The 26,770-nt window shown below is 35.9% G+C and overlaps 1 protein-coding gene across 1 annotated transcript; it reads left to right on the forward strand.

The window, feature by feature from the left end:
* Nucleotides 1–250: 250 nt before the first annotated feature.
* LOC105695965 (ribosomal protein S6 kinase 2 beta) lies at nt 251–26,744 on the forward strand. Its single transcript, XM_012418047.1, has 13 exons — nt 251–440; nt 2,101–2,295; nt 4,297–4,378; nt 4,459–4,619; nt 5,654–5,760; nt 7,129–7,306; nt 16,870–17,035; nt 18,680–18,835; nt 19,969–20,231; nt 20,642–20,890; nt 22,096–22,334; nt 23,165–23,426; nt 24,402–26,744. Exons 1-13 carry the CDS (start codon nt 270–272, stop codon nt 24,528–24,530), a joined length of 2,358 nt encoding a protein of 785 aa, XP_012273470.1. The 5' UTR covers nt 251–269; the 3' UTR covers nt 24,531–26,744.
* Nucleotides 26,745–26,770: the final 26 nt, after the last annotated feature.

The raw sequence follows: 26,770 nt of genomic DNA on the forward strand, positions 1-26,770 counted from the left end.
GTTCATACGAATGGTCTCGCATTTTCACCACCAAAAACGTTCCGTAATACCGTAAACTCCTCATTTTTCACATTTTCACTCAATTTGCTTTACGTAATAGATCCCCTGCGCAGTGACACTGCGCAGACAAAAGTCGCTGTTATGTGAACCCGCTATTATTATACCTACCCAACCCGGCGTGGGAACGAAACAAGAAGGAACAAACCGCGATGGATCGATTTTGCAGGCGGACAAATTGCGGTTGCCTTTCTGATGTCATCGGTTGATCCATGAAGCAATTTGTTATTGTAACCGTTTTGTGGTTATATCGGAGAAACACTTGTTGGGGCGAGCTCGAGGTGGAGCGAGAAACACGTTTGGACCGAGACCTCGACTTGCGATTTACAATGCCATTGGCAACTTTGACAGTTCCCTGGAATCAGCAACATGTAATAGAAAAGGTTCGGTATATTTGACATTCCTAAATTGTTGCTTCCCGCAAATGAACGACACTTCGTGTAACGTTCCTTTCCGGCGAAGCTTCATGTTCTGTCATTGTTATTTACGTCGTTTACTCAATAATCTCATGACGGACTTTAATTATAATTTACCAGGCCTCATAAATAAGTTTTACAGGAAGGTAATGTTTCGTTTCGACGAACCTTTATGTTCTGTCATTATTACTTACGTTGTTGACTTGATAATCTCATGACGACTTTAATCATAATTTACAAGGCGTCATAAATAAGTCTTTACGTCGTCCAGCGTCAATTCTCAATAATCTCATGACGGACTTTAATTATAATTTACCAGGCTTCATAAATGAGTTTTATAGGAAGGTAACGTTCCTTTTCGGCGAAGCTTTATGTTCTGTCATTATTACTTACGTCGTTGACTTGATAATCTCATGCCGGACTTCAATCATATTTTATTAGGCCTCATAAATAAGTATTTACGTCGTCCACTCAATAATTTCATGATGGACTTTAATTATATTTTACAAGGCCTCATAAATAAGTATTTACGTCGGTTACTCAATAATCTCATGACGAACGTTAATTATAATTTACCAGGCCTCGTAAATAAGTTTTATAGGAAGGTAACGTTCCTTTTCGGCGAAGCTTTATGTTCTGTCATTATTACTTACGTCATTAACTCGATAATCTCATGCCGGACTTCAATCATATTTTACCAGGGCTCATAAATAAGTATTTACGTCGTCCACTTAATAATCTCATGACGGAGGTTAATTATAATTTACCAGATCTCATAAATAAGTTTTACATGAAGGTAACGTTCCTTTTCGGCGAAGCTTTATGTTCTGTCATTATTACTTACGTCGTTGACTTGATAATCTCATGCCGGACTTCAATCATATTTGATCAGGCCTCATAAATAAGTATTTACATCGTCCACTCAGTAATCTCATGACGGAGGTTAATTATAATTTACCAGGTCTCGTAAATAAGTTTTATAGGAAGGTAACGTTCCTTTTCGGGGCAGCTTTATGTTCTGTCATTATTACTTACGTTGCTGACTTGATAATCTCATGCCAGACTTCAATCATATTTTATCAGGCCTCATAAATAAGTATTTACGTCGTCCACTCAATAATCTCATGACGGACTTTAATTGTAATTTACCAGGCCTCATAAATAAGTTTTACAGGAAGGTAACGTTCCTTTTTGGCGAAGCTTTATGTTTTGTCATTTAAAATTTGTCATGTTTTTCGATACCAAACAAAGTGTCCGATAATAATCATGAATTTAAAAATGTATTTTTATTATATGTTCATAAATTAATAAAATATAATTTCTCTATATGTTCATAAATTATTGAAACTAAATATATCATTGAGATTTTCAACAAATATTTCAGATATCTTTGAATGAAATTTACAGGAAATCATAAAAAATCTGTCGCTTGAGATATTTAACAAAAATTACAAAGAAATATTTATAAATTATTCTATGCTACTAGGATTCTTGACGTCTCGGAGATTTCACAATCTACAATGGCACATGAAATGAATGATGTCACTGTATGTCAAGGGGCTAATGAAACCCCTATTTTCTTGATCGTTGATATTTCTTTAATTCCGTTGTATGAACTTCTTTACAGAATATGGAAATTCTGTCCGTTGAGAATGCGGAGGAAAACACAGGCCCCCACCGTAACGAAGTCAAGTCTCCATTCGGAGAGTGTTCCGAATCACATGAAATAGATGTGTGTGATGTAGTTCGCGATGGCTACGAGAAGGCAGAACCTGGTCACTTTGATCTACTGAAGGTGCTAGGACAAGGTTCCTTCGGAAAGGTGAGAGTAATTTACTTTAACACTAGGTTTATGGGCGTTTTATATATACCTGTTTCTACGAGCATCCGTCAAATTGACGGGTAACCGAAAACACGCATTTTCTTTAAAAAATCGATTTATTCAAATTAAGTCTGAATTAAACAACACTAGGCTTTACGTTTAAATGAATTATTAATAAGTAAAAAGTCCTTTTTTAAAAATTATCAGGGAAATGATTGGAATGCTCGTCCTCTCATCCTCGGAGTCAGAATTAGAAAGAATGCGCATCCTTTTCTTGCTACGACACCCTTTCAAGAAGTTTTCCTCTTCACTATCCGAAGATCCTTCTATCTCTCCACTTTCAATGCAAACTTTCATTCTCATCTTCGCCTTACACTCTCTGCAACGAAGCAAATATATATGGATTATTTATGAAATTAGCTAGTCCGTCAATTTGACAGGTTTCGTAGAGATAGGTATACTACATACAGATTTTAATAATTAGAAGGCTTAGGAAAATATAATTGTGTGTACAAATTCTTTGGATGAAATGATTAATTTACGATACAAAAATGGTTACAATTAATGCTATGGTTTTTTCGGTATTTCTTTTCGAAGTTTGAATTCCGTCAAATTGACGGGTCCCGTAAACCTAGTGTTAATAGTAGGTTTCTTCGCGTCGACTGCACTTTCTACCCTCGAGGGTAACGAGGGTACTACACTTTTCCTGAAAAGTGCAGAAGGGTAGATACACTTTCGTCGACGTCCCGAACGCCAGAAACCTCACGAAAGTCCAAGATGACCGATTTAGTAGAGCGGTACGGGATTTTGAGGTTATCCGCATCAGACGATAATGAATACGAAAATGTAATGCTTCCTCCAGCCTTCCTTCTTGGGCTGTCTTCGTTTTCTTCAAATCCTACAATTCGTTCTATTACCTTGTAATTGTAGAAGATGAAAATTCCTCTCAGGAATTTCAGGTATTGAGGATCAATAAGGGTGAGAATATTATTGCAGTAGAATGAAAAACCATTTAACTACAACAGGGAAAAATTATAGTTTAGTTCATTCCAACCGCGGTTAGGTAGTAATACATAATTATTGTAAATTGTTTCGAACATTACGTACTAAACTAAAACGCTAAATCGTTCTATACATGAAGAAGATGCATTAATAAGTACTTCTGTTTATAGTTCGTTGAGATGTTAGCATAAGTTTTGTATTTTCCTGTTTGTTGGTCTTTTCAATTTTGAAATTTGCCGCCAAATTCTATGCACTTAAATAACACCAAAATAATTCGAGAAGAGAACATGCAAAATGTTATTATTTCTACCTCTTCTCTCTTGGCGCTTATACGATCGGGGGTAGTTTTGGGGTGAAAAGGGTGATGTTTCGGATCTGGCTCTTGGATATCTCTAGAGCACTAAAATAGAACCAAAATAATTCCAGAAGAGAACATGCAAAATGTTACTATTTCTACCTCTTCTCTCTTGGAGCTTATACGATGGGGGGTAGTTTTGGGGTGAAAGAGGTGACGTTTCGGATCCGTCTCTTGGATATATCTAGAGCACTAAAATAGCACCAAAATCCTACATACTTGTTTTTTCCATGAATCTTTCCCTTAACGTAGTATGCACTGTGGGGGTTCTGAGTGAACGTTCACTTAGCACCACCACCGATTTTCGGTATAAGGGATGTAGCACTAAAATCGATTTTCTAGCACTAAAATACCACTAAAAAAGCACTAAATTCTCCAATAGGTTTCATTCCATATTTCCGATGTGGGGGTGCCTACTGTACATACATCCCCTAACAGGGCCCCCTTACTTATTCTCAAAGGCTACCGCGCATGCGCGAATTGCGCAGAACTTTTGGTCGATGTACAGTTTCGCGCACCTTGAATTTGGACCCATTACAATATGTAATATCCAATGTCTTATCTACGTGTAATGCAAAATGTATATCGAATGTCTTATCTATGTGAAATATAAAACGTATAACGAACGTATTCTTTTATTTCAGGTGTTTTTAGTGCGAAAGGTTGTAGGGAAAGATCGTGGCACGTTGTACGCCATGAAGGTGCTCAAGAAAGCTACGCTCAAAGGTTTATCTTTCTTGATATGTTTACCTTTCATTGATATGCAATCGCTTCGAGATATTTAAACCGTTCATATGTCATTTCAGTTCGAGATAGAATGAGAACAAAAATGGAGCGAAACATTCTGGTGGACGTGGAGCATCCATTTATAGTAAAACTGCATTATGCATTCCAAACGGAAGGGAAATTATATCTGATCTTGGATTTCCTGCGTGGAGGAGATCTATTTTCTCGTTTGTCGAAAGAAGTAAGTCGATATTATTTGGTAGTTTTATCCTAATTAAGGTGATACCCTAGTAGCATGAAACAATCTCTAAATATTTGTTTGCAATCTTTGCTAAATATCTCAAGCGACAGATTTTTTAAGACAACTTGTAGATTTCATTCGAAGATATCTGAAATATTTGTTGAAAACCTCAATGACATATTTAGTTTCAACAATTTATGAACATATAATAAAAATATTTGTTTGCAATCTTTGCTCAATATCTCAAGCGACAGATTTTTTAAGACGTCTTGTAGATTTCATTTTCTGCTAGTAGGGTATTAAAGGGTCATTCTATATATACAAGACTTTTATACAACTTGTGTGTAGTTATGTAAAGATATGTAGAAATATTTATAAAACTTTTCTCCAAACCGGGTTCATCGAATCATGTGAAACTTCGACACGTGATTATGAAGGTCTTAAGGTGATGTGAAACACGTCGAGGAACTTGATCGACGTCGATAAAGAAGATTTTTCTAAATGCCTACGTTGCCGACGTTCGTTTTTATATTGACAGCTGGGTCGAATTATATTGGGTATTATACTAAATGGCATACTCCACCTGTCGTTTTCATACAATAATTATATAGAAATCGAAGTAAAACTCCAGAAATCCTCTGGATTCATGCTTTCTGGGGCCCTAATTGACTGCAGAGGGACCCTCTGCGCCATCTGTGATTTCCGTCTGAACTAAATTTTCGCTCAAAGACCTCATATTAATATCGTTTTACCGCAACAGTGCATAAGACACTTTTGTTGCCTTTATCCAGTTCAAATGCGAGTTTCTCGATTACCAGAATATTGTAAATTGTCGTATTAATAATTTAATTATTAATAATCTTGGTTTGAAATGTGGTGAAATTATTCGGTGCATCCAGTTTGGAGAGAAGTTTTATACATTCTTTTGCGTTTCATGTATATTGAATGACCCTATCATATCACCTTAACGTTGAGAAGTATTTTTAACTATCATTATATTATTTAATTAACGAATTGCATCTTTATTTATCTAGGTTATGTTTACGGAAGATGATGTGAAGTTTTATCTGGCCGAGCTGGCTCTCGCCTTAGAACACATTCATAAGCTTGGGATTATCTACAGAGACCTTAAGCCAGAAAAGTAAGACTTTTTATTATTACAAGTACATTAAGGGGTTACACCACGATGAGCCTTTTAGATCTAACCATATCAATATGAATGCCCTAAGTATTGACCTGACACCCATGAATATTTATTTCCTTTTAATTTTGGTTATTACTATTTTGTATTTTTTTTTTATTAAAAAATTAAATTTTACGAGCATCAGGAACTTCATTAAGCTGATATGAAAGGCGATGAGAAGTTAAATCTAGGTTTATAATATAAAATTAATCTATACCCGTTTTGGTGGTAATGCCGATAATACTCAAGTGGTAACATAAGCTGGCGCGTCTCGTTACCGACATTTATATTTATGTTGAAGTCTGTTACACTCTACGATGAGAATTATACGAACTGAAACGTTCAATATGTCATTTCAGTAAAGTAATGATGAAGAGATCGACGTAAAACTGTCGAAAACCCGTAAATTCATTATTCTAAAGACTGTTAACGACCAACGTCGCCATCTCTGACGTTAAGCTGCAACTAAATTTTGGTTCTAAAAACACGCGTTAGTCACGAGACAAGCCAGCATTTTCTTGCAATTGTTGATGAAAGTATTTTCCATATTTTCCCATTTAACTTGGTAATATTTCATTTCATCTACTCTTTTTGGTGGTAGTGCCAATTTGAATACTCAAGTGGTAACATAAGTTGGCGCATCTCGTTACCGACATTTATATTTATGTTGAAGTCTGTTACACTCTACGATGTGAATTATACGAACTGAAACGTTTAATATGTCATTTCAGTAAAGTATTGATGAAGAGATCGACGTAAAACTGTCGAAAACCCGTAAATTAATTATTCTAAAGACTGTTTAGGACCAACGTCGCCATCTGTGACGTTACGTTGCAACTAAATTTTGGTTCTAAAAACCCGCGTTAGTCACGAGACAAGCCAGCGTTCTCTTGCAATCGTTGGTAAAAGTATTTTCCGTATTTTCTCATTTGACTCCGTAATATTCCATTTCTATGGTATTCTAAATTGTTCGAGCTAGGTCCTGATGTTCTTCATTTTCTATTCTAAGCCTCCAAGAAGCGTAAAACATTGAGAACGTGCCCGGAACCCGCATGTTGGTTCTAGTCCATGATAAATAAATTATTTTTTGATTAAAAATGACATTTCGTGAGTTTCAGGACCTACTTTAGCGCCTCCATATTCCCGTGGTGAAATTTGAAACTAATCGGTATGCTTAATTCGGGAAATACTTTCCCCAACGATTTGACTTCTCAGATATATATAAGCTGACTCTTTCATATCCTCTTAAATATTGAAAATCTTCGATTGTAGTGTAACCCCCTTAAAATAAGAGGTGTATATTAATATTATTTTTGTCCCGTACAGTATATTGTTGGATACCAATGGCCACATATCGTTAACTGACTTTGGCTTAAGTAAGCAACCTCTGAAAGACACGAAGACTTATTCGTTCTGCGGGACGGTCGAATACATGGCCCCGGAAGTTGTCAACCGGAAGGGGCACTCCTTCGTCGCAGATTGGTGGAGTTTTGCCGTTTTAATGGTTACTTCACTTTTACCTTTAATCACTTACATTTACTGTCGGGTCGAACGATGTCTGTGCAATACTGTTTTCATTTATGCACAAGGAGATCTTTTATTCATGATATTTGCACCCGTTGGAAGATTCATGTCACTTCGCTGATCGCTAATCAGTCTCGTGTAATCCCTTCTAGCTACGAATATTGGTTCACTATTTTCCATTCATACCAAATTTTCAGTTACAATATAATTATTTCGAATAATATTGGTTCACCATTTCGTATTCGTAGAATATTCTCGGTTACAATATTGAGCCAATATAATATTTCAAATAATATTGCTTCGATATTTTGTATTCGTATACCATTATCAGTTACAATATTGAGCCAATGTAATTATTTCGAATAATATTGGTTCACTATTTCGTATTCGTAGAATATTTTCGATTACAATATTGAGCCAATATAATATTTCGCATAATATTGGTTCACTATTTTCCATTCATACAAAATTTTCAGTTACAATATTGAGTCAATATAATTATTTCGAATAATATTGGTTCACTATTTTGGTTACAATATTGAGCCAATATAATATTTCAAATAATATTGCTTCGATATTTTGTATTCGTAAACTATTCTCAGTTACAATAGTGAGCCAATGTAATTATTTCGAATAATATTGGTTCACTATTTTGTATTCGTAGAATATTCTCAGTTACAATATTGAGCCAATATAGTATTTCAAATAATATTGCTTCACTATTTTATATTCGTAGAATATTTTCAGTTACAGTATTGAGCCAATATAATTATTTCGAATAATATTGGTTCACTATTTTATATTCGTAGAATATTCTCAGTTACAATATTGAGCCAATATAATATTTCAAATAATATTGCTTCGATATTTTGTATTCGTAAACTATTCTCAAATATAATATTGAGCCAATATAATATTTCAAATAATATTGGTTCACTATTTTGTATTCGTAAACTATTATCAGTTACAATATTGAGCCAATATAATATTTAGCGTAATATTGGTTCACTATTTTCTATTCATACAAAATTTTCAGTTACAATATTAAGTCAATATAATTATGTCGAATAATATTGGTTCACTATTTTGTATTCGTAGAATATTCTCAGTTACAATATTGAGCCAATACAATATTTTGAATAATATAGTTTCACTATTTTCTAGTCATAGAATGTCTTCAGGTGCAATTGCAATTGAGCCTATATAATATTTTGCATCCCGGTGAATCTCAAATTCAATATATTGATACCATGAAGGAATATAAGGAGACATAACGCCAATCGTCGATTCCACAGAAAGCGACCCCAGAATCGGGATCCAGGATATCAGATTTTCTCTAAAGTTACGATGCGAGCGCCACTTGCGGAAAATGAGGAAACTCCGATGCTATGTGAGCAAAACATTTCCTACCGATGTAAATGACCTAAAATGCTTTTAATTTTGCAATTAAGGCACGCAAAGCGATATTTTAATCCGTGTATAATATACAGATTATGATGTTTTTAACGCGATAATGACTAACAGACAATTTTTAATTGCAATGTTTCACCATAGAAACGCTCTCGGCACTAGATCAGCGAAAATTCGAGATCTTTCGAACAATTCCACCAAAACATTTCCTTCTGATGTAAATTACCTAAAACGCTTTTAATTTTGCAATTAAGGCACGCAAAGCGAAATTTTAATCCGTGTATAATATACAGACTGTAATGTTTTTAACGCGATAAAAAGTAGTAGATGCGTCAGCAGACAATTTTTAATTGCAATGTTTCACCGTAGAGGCGCTGTCGGCACTAGATCAGCGAAAATTCGAGATCCTTCGAACAATTCCACCAAAACATTTCCTCCCGATGTAAATTACCTAAAACACTTTTAATTTTGCAATTAAGCCACGCAAAGATAAATTTTAACTCATATATAATATACAGATTGTGATGTTTTTAACGCGATAATGACTAGCAGACAATTTTTAATTGCAATGTTTCACCATAGAAGCTCTCTCGGCAGTAGATAAGCAAAAATTCAAGATTCTTCGAACAATTCCACCAAAATATTTCCTCCCGATGTAAATTACCTATAACGCTTATAATTTTGCAATTAAGGCACGCAAAGCAAAATTTTAATCCGTGTATAATATACAGATTATGATGTTTTAATGCGATAAAGACTAGCAGACAATTTTTAATTGCAACGATTCACCATAGAGGCGCTCTCGGCACTAGATCAACGAAAATTCGAAATCTTGGAGCCCTAAAGTGGGGACGATTTCAATACATGGTGTTATATCTCCTTATACTACTTCGTGGTCCTTTCTATTCACTCGTATTCTAATTTTGTTTTGAAAACATTTGAAGGGTGCAGGGAAAAACTGCTCGAAATTAGGTTAACCTCGAATGTAGGAAATGTGGTTAGTAACCTAAATATTTTTAATACCATTGGAGTTTTGTATAACTTTGGACATCGCTATTCGACATAACGGAACAAAGACATATGTCTGTTACTTCTAAATAATGCAGAAACAATTGTTAGGCCACTAAGGATTGTTAAGTTTGGGCTATGGGTTTCGTTCGATTGTTTAAAGACCCGATAATAATTTGGTAGCCTTTCGATTTGACAAAATCATTTTATTGTCTCTTCCGTTGATTATTTAGTCAGCGTTGTTTGTTCTTTCTCGAAATTGGTGGAGTTTTATTGTTTAAATTCGTGAAAGCACGAGCGGTTTGTATGAATATTTCCTTCTCTTGTAATTATGTACACTTGTACACTTACGTACTCTAAATTTGTAGTCAAATGTCTGCACTGAGAGAAAAACAGCTGGTAAACTGAACAATTTTACTCTTTTAATGATTTACCAGAAATTGATAGCTGCAACTATTTTTTTAATAGTTGAGCATCCTCCTGGCTTTTGTACGAATTTTGTAGCAACGGTAACAATATTTATGGTAAAGGTTTTTACCATTTGGGAATAGTTAGGTTACCTTTTAAATATTGTTGCAAGTTCTTGTTATTTGCTCTACTTTTAGTTACTGCAATAATATTACCGGTACAACCGTTTACCATTGCGGTTTTGTTGATTCAGGTTTCAATTTCTACCAAAAACTTGGTTCCAGTTAGTTTCGACGACACCGATAGATGGCGCGGAGTTCACGCAACTGATTTGGATCGCTAAAAAAATATAGTAACCATTAATAGGTTTCCTAGTTAAAAAAAACATTAATTTTGCTATATAAATTACAAATAGTTTTGTTATTCTTCCTAGGAAAATATAGTAAACGTAATAGTTCATTTTACACCTCCCAAAAGGTTAAAAAAAATATAGTAACCATTGCTAGGTTTCCTAGTTCAGAAAAAAGTTAATTTTACTATAAAAAGTAAGTAATATTACTATATAAATTACAAATAGTTTTGTTATTCTTCCTAGGAAAATATAGTACACGTATAATAGTTCATCTAACACCTCCCAAAGGGTAAAAAAAAATATAGTAACCGTTGTTATATTTCCTAGTTCAGAGTAAAGGTTAATTTCATTATAAAAAGTATACTAGTCCTTTATGAACTATGAGAACTATTTAAAAAAATAGTTCATTTAACTAGATTTCTCTCTCAGTGTATGTCTGTGATTTATGTTGCCTGGTTCGTTTTGTGTTGTTTATCCGTCGGTACGTTTTACACATTTTGTGAAATTTTGTGAAATTTCCGTACTCTGCACATGGATGTTTTCATATTTGGCTTCTACATCTTTTCTTTCATTTTCTAAAGTATTTGTGAGGCGTCCAGCGTGTTCATAATAACTGATAGTAACCGATAAATTAAAACAAAACATCGTTAACAGTGATCGTGACGAAATTCACTGAAGAACAAACCTGCAACAACAAACATTGTCGAAACGTTGTGACTATAAACATTCTCCGTTTCCTAAAACCAGGGTTGGGTAATTCCCCATTTTTTTTTTTCAGGTTTTTCACGTATATTACGTAACAAAGTAGTTTACCGAAGAAAATCGAAAAAAACCAGCAAATTACCCTAGTAGCATAAAATANTTATACGTCTATAATATATACGTTGAAAATCACGTATATTACATGACGTATTATACTTACCCAACCCTGCCTAAAACAGTACCTGTAATTAAAAGGTAACCCTAACGGCCAATTTTCTAACATAGTAAACAGTGTAAAGAGTGTAAAAAGTGCACTGCAGAGAGTTTCACACGATAAGAGAAAAACGATGACGTCAATCAGTAGCCTTCGTTCATATCAAATGAGGAGAAATCAGAGGAGAGGAAAAGTGAACCTTGACCTAGGCTCCTATAATTTAATAAGGTGGGTACATATTTTTTATCCCTTTTTTTATATGAAGTGCTGTGGTCCGATGTACATTTGTAGAGCGATAAAGTTATTGTATTAGGAATAAGTTCGTTTTAACGTAATTAAAACGGCGGGAATTTATTCCTTAAGGTGATGTGAAACGTGACGAGAAATTTGATCGACGTCGGTAAAAACGATCCTTCTAAATACCTACCTTGCCGACGTTCGTATTTATATCGGCAGCCGTGTCGAATTATATCAGGTATTGTACTAACTAAATGTACATTATTACACAATACAACATTATTACACAACACAATAAATTAACTAAATGGTATATTCCATTTTTTTTAAATACCATTTTACAAGCTTTTTGCAGAGATGTTGAGTGACAAAATATATGTGACTATGGAAACATTCCCAAGTGTCCGCCTCCGATCTTATTGAGTTTCATATATGTTGAAGAACACAAAAATCTAAGAGACACGTGTTTTTTTATATCTACAATGGTCCACATTTAAGGGGTGAAACAACCCCCCAAAGTTTAGCGAAAAATCGGTTTTTTTTAATATTTTTCGTAGGAGCAGTGGAGGGATTTCGACGAAACTTTGCATAAACGTATTCTGTATAAGGACGGTGACAACACAATATTGTTCAGCAATGTTGCACCCCCTCAAGGGGGTGAACTACCCTTCAGGTGACATTTTTTTGTAATATCCATTAAACAAGCACTCCTTCTTAAGTTCCACTTACGCGATGTGATTGCTCGCAAAAAATTAAGAAATACGTGTTTTTTGCTTTTTGCCAATAAACATTTAAACATCGGTTGTAAACAATGAATGTAGGTGGTTGACAGCCGTATCGAATTATATTGGGTATTGCACTAAATGGCATACTCCATCTGTCGTTTCCGTACAATAATTATAAATAAATTCAAGTAAAACTCCAGAAATCCTCTGGATTCGTGCTTTCTGGAGCCCTAATTGACTACAGAGGGACCCCTTGCGCCATCTGTGATTTCCGTGTCAACTAAACTTTCACTCGGAGACCTCATTCCCATCGTTATTGAGTGTGTGTGTTTTTATGTCTTTTCTCCAAACTGAGTGCACCGAATCATTTAAAACTTTAACACATGATTATGGAGGCTCTAAGAAAGAACGCAATGCTCGTAAAATTTCTTTTTTCGTCAGAACTTTTGTACTTATTTCGGACAAGAACCAAAAAAAGATTCTTTTTTTTTTTTTTTTTTTGAAAAATGAAGTTTCACGGGCAGCGCGTTCTTCATTAGAGCCTCCATAATCACGTGTTAAAGTTTTAGACAATTTGGTGCACCCAGTTTGGAGAAAAGTTTTATAAATATTTAATACTTTTTTGTATGTATACATCACACTTTCATATCACCTTAATCGCGTTATATGCCAGTTTACAATACAATGTTTTTGTTGTCGTAACTATGGACTTCGGACCACAGCGGGATGTTGGAATTCTAAGTTTATCATAAACTTTTGACATTATTAGTTAATCCGTTTATATTTTTCAGACATCCAGAGGTGCATTTAAGGTGAGTAACGGTTTCTTGCGATCAAAGCATGACAAGAGCCGGGGAAATTACAGGAAGGGTGTAGCCATCTTGCTCCTTGTTTCGGGGCTGTGGATATCCCGAGTGCTGATCAATTTCCCCAAATAAATCTCACAATGCAGATGTATCAATTCAATTCGGCCATACAGTGAGACATTATGCTGGCTCGTGCCAGTTACTTAAGGTGATATGGAAGGGTCAGTCTAGGAAAAGTTTAGTTGCAGCTAAACGCCACAGATGGCGACGTTGGTTCGTCAAAATGTAAACAGTCATGAATTCATGGTATTTCGGCAATTTTACATCAATCTTTTTATCACTACTTTACCGAAATGACGTATTGAAACCGTCAGTTCGCATATTTCTGAACGTAGAGTGTAAAAAAATTCAACATAAATATAAAGGTCGGTAACGAGACGCGCCAGTTTATGTTACCACTTGAGTAATCAAAGTGGCACTACCACCAAAAAAGGTATAGATGAATTTTAATTGATCGACCTCGATTAAATTTCTCAGAGTCATCCTATATATATCTGAGAAGTCAAATCGTTGGGGAAAGTATTCCTCGAATTGAGCGGTCCGATTAGTTTCAATTTTCACCACGGGAATATGGAGGCGCTAAAGTAGGTCCTAAAACTCATGGAATATCATTTTTCATCAAAAATGAATTTATTTAGCATGGATTAGAACCAACATGGCGGGGTCCGGGCACGTTTTCAATGTCTTACGCGTCTTGGAGGCTTAGAATAGAAAATGAAGAGTTTCAGGACCTAGCTCGAATAATTTAGAAAGCCGTAGCAATGGAATATTACAGAGTGAGGTTGGGAAAATGTGAAAAATACTTTCACCAACTATTGCAAGAGAATGGCTTGTCTCGTGACTAACACATGTTTTTAGAGCAAAAATTTAGTTGCCGCTAAAGGCCACAGATGGCGACGTTGGTTCGTCAAAATGTAAACAGTCATGAATTCATGAGATTTCGACAGTTTGACATCGATCTTTTTATTATTGTTTTACCGAAATGACATATGGAACCCTTCAGTTCGTATAATTCTCAACGTAGACTGTAAAAGACTTCGACATAAATATAAATGTCGGTAATGCTACGCGCCAGCTTATATTACCACTTGAGTATTTAAAACTGCATTACCACCAAAAAGGGTATAGGTGAAATTTATTTTATCGACGTCGATTAAATTTCTTAGCGCCTTTCGTATCCTCTTAAGGTGCTGCTAAATTTTCGTCAAACAGTTCTCGTACGTGAAACTTTTCTCCAAACTGAGTCGATTCAAGCTTAAGAACATAAATATGGAGGATACAAGGACAATCCTAAAACTCAAGAGAATTCTTTTCTTCATTTGTTCATGAATATTTTTAAAATTTATTATACAAAAAATGAAATTCCGTGAGCGTCAGAACCTTCCTTGTAGCCTCCACATCCACGTCTTAAAATTTAAACTAATTCAACACCATAAGGTCGGAGGAAAGTTCCATGAACGATTGACTCATCAGATGTCGCTTTCACATCACCTTAAGGTGATATGAAAGGGTTATTCTATATACAGAAAACGTCAAAATATGAAACTTCTCCAAACTGGGTGTACCGAATCGATGGAAACTTCAGCACGTGATTAGGGAGGCCCTAAGGAAGAACGCGATGCTAGTTAAATTTCATTTTTCACAAAAAAATGTTATCTTGGTTCAAGTCCAGGCTAAGTGAAAACAAATTTTTTGTGAAAAATCAAATTTCACGATCGTCACGTTCTTCCTTAGGGCCTTACTAATTACTTGTTAACGTTTTTAATGATTCGGTGCACCCAGTTTGAAGAAAAGTTTTATTAATATTTTGCATATTTTGATATATATAATAACCCTTTCATATCACCTTAAGGTGATAACGCTTGCATGCTTTTAGAGTGATTGGACCACCTCGGTTTATTTGCATAATTCGTGTGGGAATGTTTACATCGTAGTATTAGATGTGTCAGAAATGTTAAGGGTGATATGAAAGGGTCATTCTATATATATATGTCAAATCCAAATATTTGTATAACTTTTCTCCAAATTGCGTACCAAATCATTTGAAACTTTATCACGAGATTATTTATGCCCTAAGAAAGAAGGCTATGCTCGTGAAATTTCATTGAAAAAAAAAAGATTTTTTTTGGTTCTTGTCCAAGATAAGAGGAACATTTTTTTTTCGAAAAATAAAATTTCACAAGCATCGCTTTCTTCCTTTGGGTCTCTATAATTACATGTTAAAGTTTNTTCTTCAATCTGGGTGCACAGAATTATCTGAAACTTTAACACGTGATTATGGAGGCCGAAAGGAAGAACGCGATACTTCTGAAATTTAATTTTTCGAAAAAAAAAGTTTTTTTTGGTTCTTGTCCAAGATAAGTAGACAATTTTTTTTTTCGAAAAATGAAACTTCACGGGTATCGCCTTCATCCTTAGGGCCTCAAAAATTACATGTTAAAGTTTCGGATAATTCTGTGCCCCCAATTTGGAGAAAAGTTTAATATTTTTTTTGTATTTTTTACTATGTATATATGACACTTTGATATCACCTTAAAGGTTGTAATAACGAGGACCTTCGACCTTGTCCTTCCCCTGTATCCTTTTCTTCTTTCTTTTTCATTATTTTAAGTATATAAATAAGCGTTAATGTTATAAATGAAAAAATAATTGTTGTTAATATTCTAGGAGAGATTTCTCTCGCGAAATGTAACGAATCCTCGTTAACTGAAAAATATTTCCACCTTGCTCGGAATCGTAACGTGGTATAAATGTTAATTAAATAAAAATAACTAATTAATCTCGCTAAATACGATAGAGGCGAGTTTTTCTACAATGTACCCTTCATTTGTTGTCGGGCAGGATCTCTTCAGCCATAATCCATCACTCGTCTCAAATTAATCGCATTTCATAAGATCGATATTTAAATCCCATTGTTAATACACACGAATATTAATTATTAACTTGGAAGTACATTTAGAATAGTTTTGCATAGAATAGCTATATTGCAGTGTCAAACTAAACGACCATAACTGCATCTCCGATAACTAACAATTCCCTAGTAGCACAAAATATTTCTCATATATTTTCTATATATTTAACGAATATCCTACATTTTGTAAATATTTACCAGACATTTGAAATATTTGCCAATTGTATTCGGGAGGTTGACTTCTTTTAGCGCACATATAAACACATAGAAATTGTTAAGAAATAATTAATTTGGCATTTATCCCTAGTGGCAGAAAATATTTCTCATATATTTTCTATATATTTTACGAATATCCTACATTTCGAAAATATTTACCAGACATTTGGAATATTTGCAAAACGTTTACTTTAGAATGAAAAATGAAGTTTCACGGGCAGCGCGTTCTTCATTAGAGCCTCCATAATCACGTGTTAAAGTTTTAGACANATTATTGAAACTAAATATGTCATTGAGATTTTCAACAAATATGTCAGATATCTTCGAATGAAATCTTAAAGAAATCTGTCGCTTGAGATATTCAACAAAGATTAAAAAGAAATATTTATAAATTATTCCATGCTACTAGGGTATCTTGAAACATAGGACATGCAGTGATGGTCATTTCGCTTAACACCGCAATTAACATGGCACGTATAATATTTAATTGTCAGTTTGAGATGCTGACCGGAGCACTGCCATTCCAAGGAGCTAATCGCAAGGAAACGATGACGCAAATTCTGAAAGCAAAGTTAGGAATGCCTCGGAACATATCTCCGGAGGCCCAAGCCTTGTTGCGCGTATTGTTCAAGAGGACCCCAGCGAACCGACTCGGTGCAGGTGAGCCTAGGGTTAAGGTGAAGTGAAACACCCTTCAAATTAGTCGATACGAATACAACACTTTTTTTTAAGGGTATTGGACCAAACTGTCCGAAACTTTGATACATCACTCCTGATCATCTAAGAATTGTCCTGACATCACCTTAAGGTGAAGTGAAACACCCTTCAAATCAGTCGATACGAATACAACACTTTTTTTTTAAGGGTATTACACCAAACTGTCCGAAACTTTGACACATCACTCCTGATCATCTAAGAATGGTCCTGACCCATTCAAAATTTGGATTTTTTAACAACATTTTTTAACTCAGCCCAGACCAGAACCAAAATGGCGTCGAGCTCTCATATTTCGATCAATATGCAATTATCGAAGGCTCTGATATGAGAAACGAAAGGGTCAGCACAATTTTACGATAATTTAAAACACTCTGGTAATCCATAAACTCGCATTTGAACGGGATAAAGGCAAAAAAAAGTGTTGTATGCGCTTCTATGCTAAAACGATGGTAATACGAGGTCTCGAAGTAAAAATTTAATTGTCCTGGAAATCACAGATGGCGCAGGGGGTCCCTCTGCAGTCAATTAGGGCCCCAGAAAGCACGATCCAGAGGATTTCTGGAGTTTTACTTCGATTTCTTGATATTTATTGTACGAAAACGACATGTGGAGTATGCCATTTGGTACAATATCCAATATAATTCGACACAGCTGTCAATATAAGAATGAACGTCGGCAACGCAGGCATTTAGAAAAATCTTCTTTATCGACGTCGATCAAGTTCCTCGACGTGTTTCACTTCACCTTAAAGGAATATTATCGTCTAGAAGCTTGTTTCTTAAGTAATTATTAGGAATTAAATTTTGCAAAAACTATCAAGCCTACAGTGCCGGGGTTTTTCACGCATGTTAACCCTTTTAGTGCCGGGCGAAAAAGAGGTGCTTATGCGAAGATAACCGGCCGAATTTTACGATTTTACTAAGATTTGGAGAAAGGCTCATAAAAACCTAACGAAAAGCAATATTTACATAATTCAAAAAGCAGGGTATTAAGGACAAAATAGAGAATAGAACAGTGACGCTGATTTTTCTATATTCATTGAAAATTACATAAATAACAAAGGTATATGTGATCAAAAAAAAAAAGAAAAATTGAGTTCTCTGTTTCAAAACGTAATTGCACATAGGAAAAGTCATCTTTTTATCATAAATTTATACAGACCGTTTATTGCATAGTATATACTTTAAATTTCCAATATATTTCTTAACAGAATAAGTAATATTGCACAAGAAAGAAAAAATAACTCCAAGGCACGTGGTAGGCGCCGGACGGATTATCTCATCCGAAACAAGTAATTTTTATAGGTTATAGGTTGTTACAGGTGTTGTTGTATCGTTATTTTAATTCTCTCGTAATGAAATTCGACTATTTATAACGTATTATAAATTTATTTTGAGATGGAGATCTCTCGCAAAGCGAATAGCAAACCGCTGCAAGGTGCAATTACCTTACATTACATTACGTATTATACTTACCCAACCCTGCTCAATTTTTCCAATGTACTTCCGGAGGTTCGATAACAAATCACGATATAAGACACGTCTGGGAATTATTTCTAATATATACATTTGTTAATTCTTTCACCAGGTGGAGCGGATGAGATAAAAAATCATGTCTTCTTTGCGAGCATCGATTGGCAAGCGCTGTACAATAAGGGAATCAAGCCTCCTTTTAAGCCTGCGGTTGGCAGAGAAGATGATGCATTTTACTTCGACAGTGAATTTACGTGCAAGACGCCGAGAGGTAATATTCAATTATTAGTATTGTTCCATTCGCGTCATCGTGTGCTATCGTTGCTGTCCAGGGGGTCGACATTGCCATGTATTGGGGTGTAAAGCTTTATGCACTACCGCCATCTTTGGTTGGAGTAAACCTTCTTCGCGAACTAAAATATTTGTCGGGCTATTCAAATTCATTTATTAAGCGAAGGGATATTTTCGGGATTTAAAAAGTACTTGCAATGATCAAAACAGACGTTTCTTAAACTGACACACAAATGTAAGAAAACAGTATATTAAACATAACGAATACAACACTTTTTTTTAAGGGTATTGGACCAAACTGTCCGAAACTTTGATACATCACTCCTGATCATCTAAGAATTGTCCTGACATCACCTTAAGGTGAAGTGAAACACGTCGTTCACCTTAAAGTGAAGTGAAACACCCTTCAAATTAGTCGATACGAATACAACACTTTTTCAATCTGGGTGCACAGAATTATCTGAAACTTTAACACGTGATTATGGAGGCCCTAAGGAAGAACGCGCTGCTCGTGAAATTTAATTTTTCGAAAAAAAAAGTTTTTTTTGGTTCTTGTCCAAGATAAGTAGACAATTTTTTTTTTCGAAAAATGAAACTTCACGGGTATCGCCTNTTACTTTTAAACTAATGTTTAATGTAATTATTTCAGTTTTTACAGTGATTTAAAACAGGCGTTGCGCCACTGACACTTTTGTTACTTATTTTATGTTTAATATACTGTTTTCTTACATTTGTGTGTCAGTTTAAGCAACGTCTGTTTTGATCATTGCAAGTACTTTTTAAATCCCGAAAATATCCCTTCGCTTAATAAATGAATTTGAATAGCCCGACAAATATTTTAGTTCGCGAAGAAGGTTTACTCCAACCGAAGACGGCGGTAGTGCATAAAGCGTTACACCCCAATACATAGCAGTGTCGACCCCCTGCTCAGGGCGTAAATCCGGGACCTCCCGATTTGCACTTACCAGGTGTATAATATTGTTAAATCACTGACATTACTTTTCGTACAAACTCTGTATATCTATTCTGACTCTTGCATATCACCTTAACAAAATGTTTTATTCGTAAGAAGCTATACATGGTGAATTGATTAGTTTTTAATAAATCTTCCAGATTCTCCTGGCATGCCACCAAGTGCAACTGCTCACGAGCTGTTTCGAGGTTTCAGCTTTGTTGCACCCTGTCTTCTCGAGGACCGTACAATTTCTTCCAGAGAGTACAGGCCCTGCGAGGCTTTCAACAGTATCTCTTATCCTTACATAAACACTGCTTCCCCTTGCGATGAGTATGAGTTCAAGCAAGAGATCGGTAAAGGTAGTTACAGCGTTGTGTATTTAGCTGTCCACAAAGCTACAAAGACTGAATACGCAGTTAAGGTAACGATCAATGCTTTATACTTCGCATTTTCTCCGCTTCCTTGGCGCTGTTGGCTGTGCGAGCCTGAAATCCAGTTTGACGCACAAACAAAATTAACAGGCTTATTGGAATGTTTCTGGAAAGGAGACGTTTGTGCAATTCCTTTTTACAAAAACCAGAGCTGTTAAAAAAAAATAAACAAATTCCGAAAATGTCCATTTTAACGTTTTTGAGGTTCTGAGAGGCTCTGAATTTTCCTGGCTGTCAAGGACAACCCCTGTAGGTTTAAAAAAATTCTGAGCTCAAGTACTACCCCCAGGGTACACGCACAAATTAAATTAAGCTATTGAAGACATCTCACGCAAATCTATTACAGCTGGTAATGGAATGATAATTAAATGGCAATGTAGTTGAATTGACAAATTTTCAGGTGATAGATAAGGCGAAGAGAGATCCATCGGAGGAGATAGAAATTCTACTGCGGTACGGTAACCATCCGCACATAGTTTCTCTACACGCGGTGCACAAAGATGAGAAAAAGGTGTACCTCGTCCTGGAGCTGCTTCGAGGAGGAGAGCTTTTGGATCACCTGCTACAAAGGGGCAGCTTCACGGAGAGAGAAGCTGCCGAAGTGATCCACACTATCACAACGGTTGTGCATTATCTCCATGAGAACGGAGTGAGTCTTGTAATAGTATTGGGTTGTTGCATAAGTTTCCGCGTTTTTTTTTTTTAATTTTATTATTCCCCATTCTTTTGTAATTTATTTGACAAAGTGTATATACACATTCGAAAGCCCATTTCTTGCTCTACAAAACTGTATGCATCGTTTTTCTTAATGATATATGTATCCGCAGAGATAAGCAGAGAGATATTTCACGCCATTGCTTCGAAGAGAGGCACGGCCCCTGGCGCCCTCTACACGCTTTACACCTGTGCAAAAATTGCAACTACCTTCAAGGGGCAAAATATTCGCGATCGGTAAAACAGGGTATACGTGGGTGCCGCGTCGTAATCTCAATCATCCACGCATAACAACTTCATTTGGTATTCGTAGTCTTCTTTCCCAACCTACGTAGGCCCTGATACTGAATACGAAAAGATGATAACGTCATTCTATCGATACTACGCTGTATTTGAAATCTGCAGACGGATTTTTCTTTACCGATAGAGAACATTTCGCCCCTTTGAAAGCAGTTCCACGTCGCTAGGGAATCGTGCTTTCCTTTCGACAATGTCAACAAGTAGCGGCGTATTTTTACACGTTACGTTACGTGCAGAGATAACCGGGAAGATGTTTCTCGCCATTGTCGAAAGGGGGACACAGCTCTCTAGCGCCGTGGAACTGCTTTCAAACAAGCGAAATGTTCTCTATCGGAAAAGAAAAACCCGTCTGCAGATTTGAAACACAGCACAGCATCGATAGAATGAAGTTATCGCCTTTTCGTTTTCAGTATCAGGGTCAACGTAGGTTGGGAAAGAAGACTACGAATACCAAATGAAGTTGTTACGCGTGGATGATTGAGATTACGACTCGGCACCCAAGTGTACCCTGTTTTACCGATCGCAAATATTTCGCCCCTTGAAGGTAGTTGCAATTTTTGCACAGGTGTAAAGGGTGTAGAGGGCGCCAGGGGCCGTGCTTCCCTTCAAAGCAATGGCGCGAAACACCTCCCTGCTCATCTCTGTTACGTTTTAAAAACGCTATTATTTATAATACTAAGGACGTATTGTACGTTGTAATATACGCGTAGAAAACCACGTATATTATATTACGTATTATACCTACCCACCCCTGCGGTCAGTATAAAATGGAAGAGGAAGTTCCTCATGCTCCTTCATTAGCTCCTTTTACTACTTCCTGATTTTGTTACTTGATTACAGGTGGTTCATCGAGACTTGAAGCCTTCGAACATTTTGTACTCCAAGCCTGGTGGAGACCCTACGACTCTGTGCATTTGCGATCTTGGCTTCGCTAAGCAACTCCGAGCTGAAAATGGCTTACTGATGACTCCTTGCTACACTGCCAATTTCGTAGCTCCTGAAGTTCTCAAACGACAAGGCTACGACGCAGCTTGCGACATTTGGTCCCTTGGCGTTTTACTGTACATTATGTTGTCCGGGTAAAGTAACCTCCAAAAATACTTTATCGGTATTCTATCAATTTTAAGGTGATGTGAAAGACGCCATTAAATTTAATCGACGTTTATTAAATAAAATAAATTTATTCCTATTTTCGTGGTGACATTTTCAATACTCAAGTGATAACGTAAACTGGTGCGCCACGTTACCGACATTTGCATTTATATTGACGTTTTTTACACTCTACGTTGAGGATTATACGAAATGAAGATTTCCATATGTTATTTCAGTAGAATAATTATAAAGAAATCTATGTAAAACACGCGAAATAACGCGGATTCGTGACTTTTTATACTCTTCTGGACCAAGGGCGCCATCTGTGACGTTTAGCTGCAACTAAATTCTTGCTGTAAGAACGTGTGTTACTCGCATTTAAACGGGATTAGGGCAAAAAAAGTGTCTTATGCGCTGCTATGCTAAAACGATGGTAATACGAGGTCTCGGAGTGAAAATTTAATTGACCTGGAAATCACAGATGGCGCAGGGGGTCCCTCTGCAGTCAATTAGGGCCCCAGAAAGCATGAATCCAGAGGATTTCTAGAGTTTTACTTCGATTTCTTTATAATTATTGTTAAAAAACGACAGGTGGAATATGCCATTTGGTACAATACCCTAATATAATTCGACACAACTGTCAATATAAAAGCAAACGTCGGCAACGTAGGTGTTTAGAAAAATCTTTATCGACGTCGATCAAGTTCCTCGATGGGTTTCACTTCACCTTAAGACTGAGAACTTATTCCTCAGCCTAATAGTGTGATCAATGTGGATCATGTTTAGTAAGGTATAACCTTTTTTGCATTCGTTACAGGTGCACGCCGTTCCCGAACAGCCCAGGAGATAGCGCTAGTGACATATTGAGTCGCATCGGTCCAGGAAACATCGACGTAGAGAGCGGTATTTGGCGCTACATCTCCCCCGAGGCGAAGGAGCTGGTTAAAAGGATGCTACACGTCGACCCTACACGACGGCCTACGACATTTACCATTTTAAAGTACCCTTGGATCGTAAATCGCCATCATCTTCCTTACAAAATCTTACCTGATACCACAAGAGATCCCCGTAGCCTGAAGGTACGCTTAGTGTCTTGTTTAAGGTAACGTGAATCACGTTCAGAAATGTTATCGAAGCCGGTAAAAGCTTCTTCCTAGTACCTACGTTACCGACGTTCGTATTTAGATTGACAGCCGTATCGAATTATATTGGGTATTGTACTAAATGGCATATCCCATTTTTTTTAAATACTATTTTACTAGCTTTTTGCACATATGTTGGTTGACAGAATGTACGTGATTATGGAAAGTGCTACTGAGAAATATGTAGAAGAAAAATGATTAAAAATTATAGTTATCTAATGATTTATTCAGGACAATTTTTCCATATTTTAAGGTGAAGTGAAACGCGTCGAGAAATGTGATCGGCGTCGGTAAAAGCTTCTTCTTAGTAACTACGTTACCGACGTTCGTATTTAGATTGACAGCCGTATATAATTATATTGGGTATTGTACTAAATGGCATATCCCGTTTTTTTTAAATACTATTTTACTAGCTTTTTGCACATATGTTGGTTGACAGAATGTACGTGATTATGGAAAGTGCTACTGAGAAATATGTAGAAGAAAAATGATTAAAAATTATAGTTATCTAATGATTTATTCAGGACAATTTTTCCATATTTTAAGGTGAAGCGAAACGCGTCGAGAAATGTGATCGGCGTCGGTAAAAGATTCTTCTAAGTAACTACGTTACCGACGTTCGTATTTTGATTGACAGCCGTATATAATTATATTGGGTATTGTACTAAATGGCATACTCCATCTGTCGTTTTCGTACAATAAGTATGAAGAAATCGAAGTAAAGCTCCAGAAATCCTCTGGATTCGTAATTTCCAAGGCCCTAGGCCCCAAGCTATCAATATAAAAACGAACGTCGGCAACGTAGGCATTTAGGAAAATCTTCTTTATCGACGTCGATCGAGTTCCTCGACGTGTTTCATTTCACCCTAATATCTGTATTAACCATACTTAACCTTGATTTTTATATTCCAGGGCGCAGTTGCAGCTACTTACAGCGCAATGTCGAACAGCCTAAGATCGCCACACGTAGGTCCAGTGATAATGTCTGACTTGGCCCGACGAAGAAACCAAGCGAAGCCCATGAACACCACTCAAACCTAAATATTTCTACAATCTTTCGTGCCACTGACAGTAAATCTAGTGAATCGCGATTAACAACAGTCACTGGTACAATTGGGCAGCAAGAAACATTTCTCTTGTAATTTCCCTCTTCGATGCACAATCCGTTGAGGTTAGGAATCCCGGTGCTGCGTGCTACAGATTATATTACAGCAGACATTGTTATTAAATACTATTTCATATTCACCGTTATGGGGCGAAGATATTTCCATTTAGAGGATTAAGATTTAAGCCATCACCACTGATCTGTATACCAACTGGATAGCTGATAACCTACAAAATGGCGGGAAGTTTTGAAGCGACCAGAGCCCTCTAAGCGTGGGCACATGGACTAATATCGTATTTGCGCATGCGTCGAAACAACGCGTCATTTAACCGTAGGATAAGAGGGGTCGAATTAATTTACTGGAAAAGAATAATTGTTATTTTTATTAAAATGCTCACGGGAAAAGAGATAACCGTTTTGTTTTAGTCGAAGCTTTATTACTATATGCCCTACGCATTTTTTACCCGTAAATTATGTCTATTTTGTCCTTTATTAAACGTTTAACTTTGCGAACTGATGGTTCACAAATTTTCCGCATGCGCACCCGTTAATTATTCAGTAGCCCGTGTAGGTGGCGCTGGGGTGCGTAGAGCAAATAGGTATCAGCTATCCAATTAGTATATAGATCAGTGGTCATCACTCTTTCGATGGATCTAACCTAAAGAGTGAATCGTCTAAATGGAAAATTCCAGTCATAAAACAGCGTAAAGAACTTCCACTTTCCATCCACAGGCAAAATTTTGAATGAAATATTTGAATATTTGTCCTTTTAATCTGTATTATTATTTCTTTCATTGAACTGGATTGTACCAGTACTACAATAATAGTGCAAGTACTCACATTTTGAGCGCAATAATTATATTAATTGCATAATCGAGGTACCACATTTTTACCGTAAGGATCGCTAGTGTCACTATCGGCCAGTATTGCCAACTATAATTTTAGAATTTGCACTATTATTACAGTAAAAATTGAAACTGTGACCACAGACGACTTTATTACCATTGCAATAGAGAATTAAGTTAAACTTTTCGATATTAATTTTCAGTTCAATATCATTAATTGTTCAATGTGTTGAATCGCATACCTTTTCTCTTATTTTTTAATACAGGCGAAATTTTGAATTAAATATTTGAATATTTGTCATTTTTAATCTGTACTATTATTTCTTTCATTGAACTGGATTGTACTATCAGGAAACTCGGTAGAGTTTCGCGCCAAATACATTTAAATGCGTTATCATTATATGGTATTTTAATCCTACTGTACTGGAGTAAACAGAACGGAAATTGGCAACACTGCTATCGGCTAACTTCCGAAGAAATGTGAGGTTAGATCTTCCAGAAAGATCCAAAGAGTTCTTTATGCTACTTTATGGTTACGAACCCCCATGGAAAGTGAATAGAAAATGACAAATCGTTGCGATAATTAAGCTGATATGAAAGGGTCATTCCATATATATATATATATGTATAAAAAGTCAAGATATTTATAAAACTTTTCTTCGAACTCGGTGCACCGAACCATTGAAACCTTATCACCTGATTATGGAGGCTCTAAGAAACAATATGGTGTTCATGAAATTTCATTTTTCAACAGATAAAAATGTGCTCTTAATTCTAGTCCGGGCTGATTACAATTTTTTATAAAAAAATGAAATTTCACGAACACCATATTCTTTCTTAGAGTGATAGAGTGATTCCATAATCATGCGATGAGGTTTCAATGGTTCGGTGCACCCAGTTCGAAGAAAATTTTTATAAACATGTTGACTTTTTGTTATGTATACGTGTCACTTTCATATCACCTTAAATAACTTTAATGGGAATTTATCCATACCTTTTTGCGTGCGAAGGTGTAATCCTGGTGGTGTAAGGTGTAAAACTGGTGAAATGGAAACGCAATGTTAAACCGACTTCTGATGATTATTCCAAGTTTGTTGTAATGTTAATACAAATAGACATATATTTTTTTGTTAAGTTATGTGGCGCACCCTGTGTATGTTAAGGACTGCACGTCAATATCCTCAAATTGATAAACATGTTCGATTCGGTGTTGCAATACGCTCCTGCGAGACTATTATATTTTGTAAAATACTCAACTTACATGGTACGATTATTTATATTTTAATTAAAGAGCTATTTATTTAAGTGATGTGTTGTTATGGTGATGTTTA

The sequence above is a fragment of the Orussus abietinus genome, unplaced genomic scaffold (assembly GCF_000612105.2).
Source record: "Orussus abietinus isolate OABI.00-Male unplaced genomic scaffold, Oabi_2.0 scaffold306, whole genome shotgun sequence".
NCBI classification, from domain to species: domain Eukaryota; kingdom Metazoa; phylum Arthropoda; class Insecta; order Hymenoptera; family Orussidae; genus Orussus; species Orussus abietinus.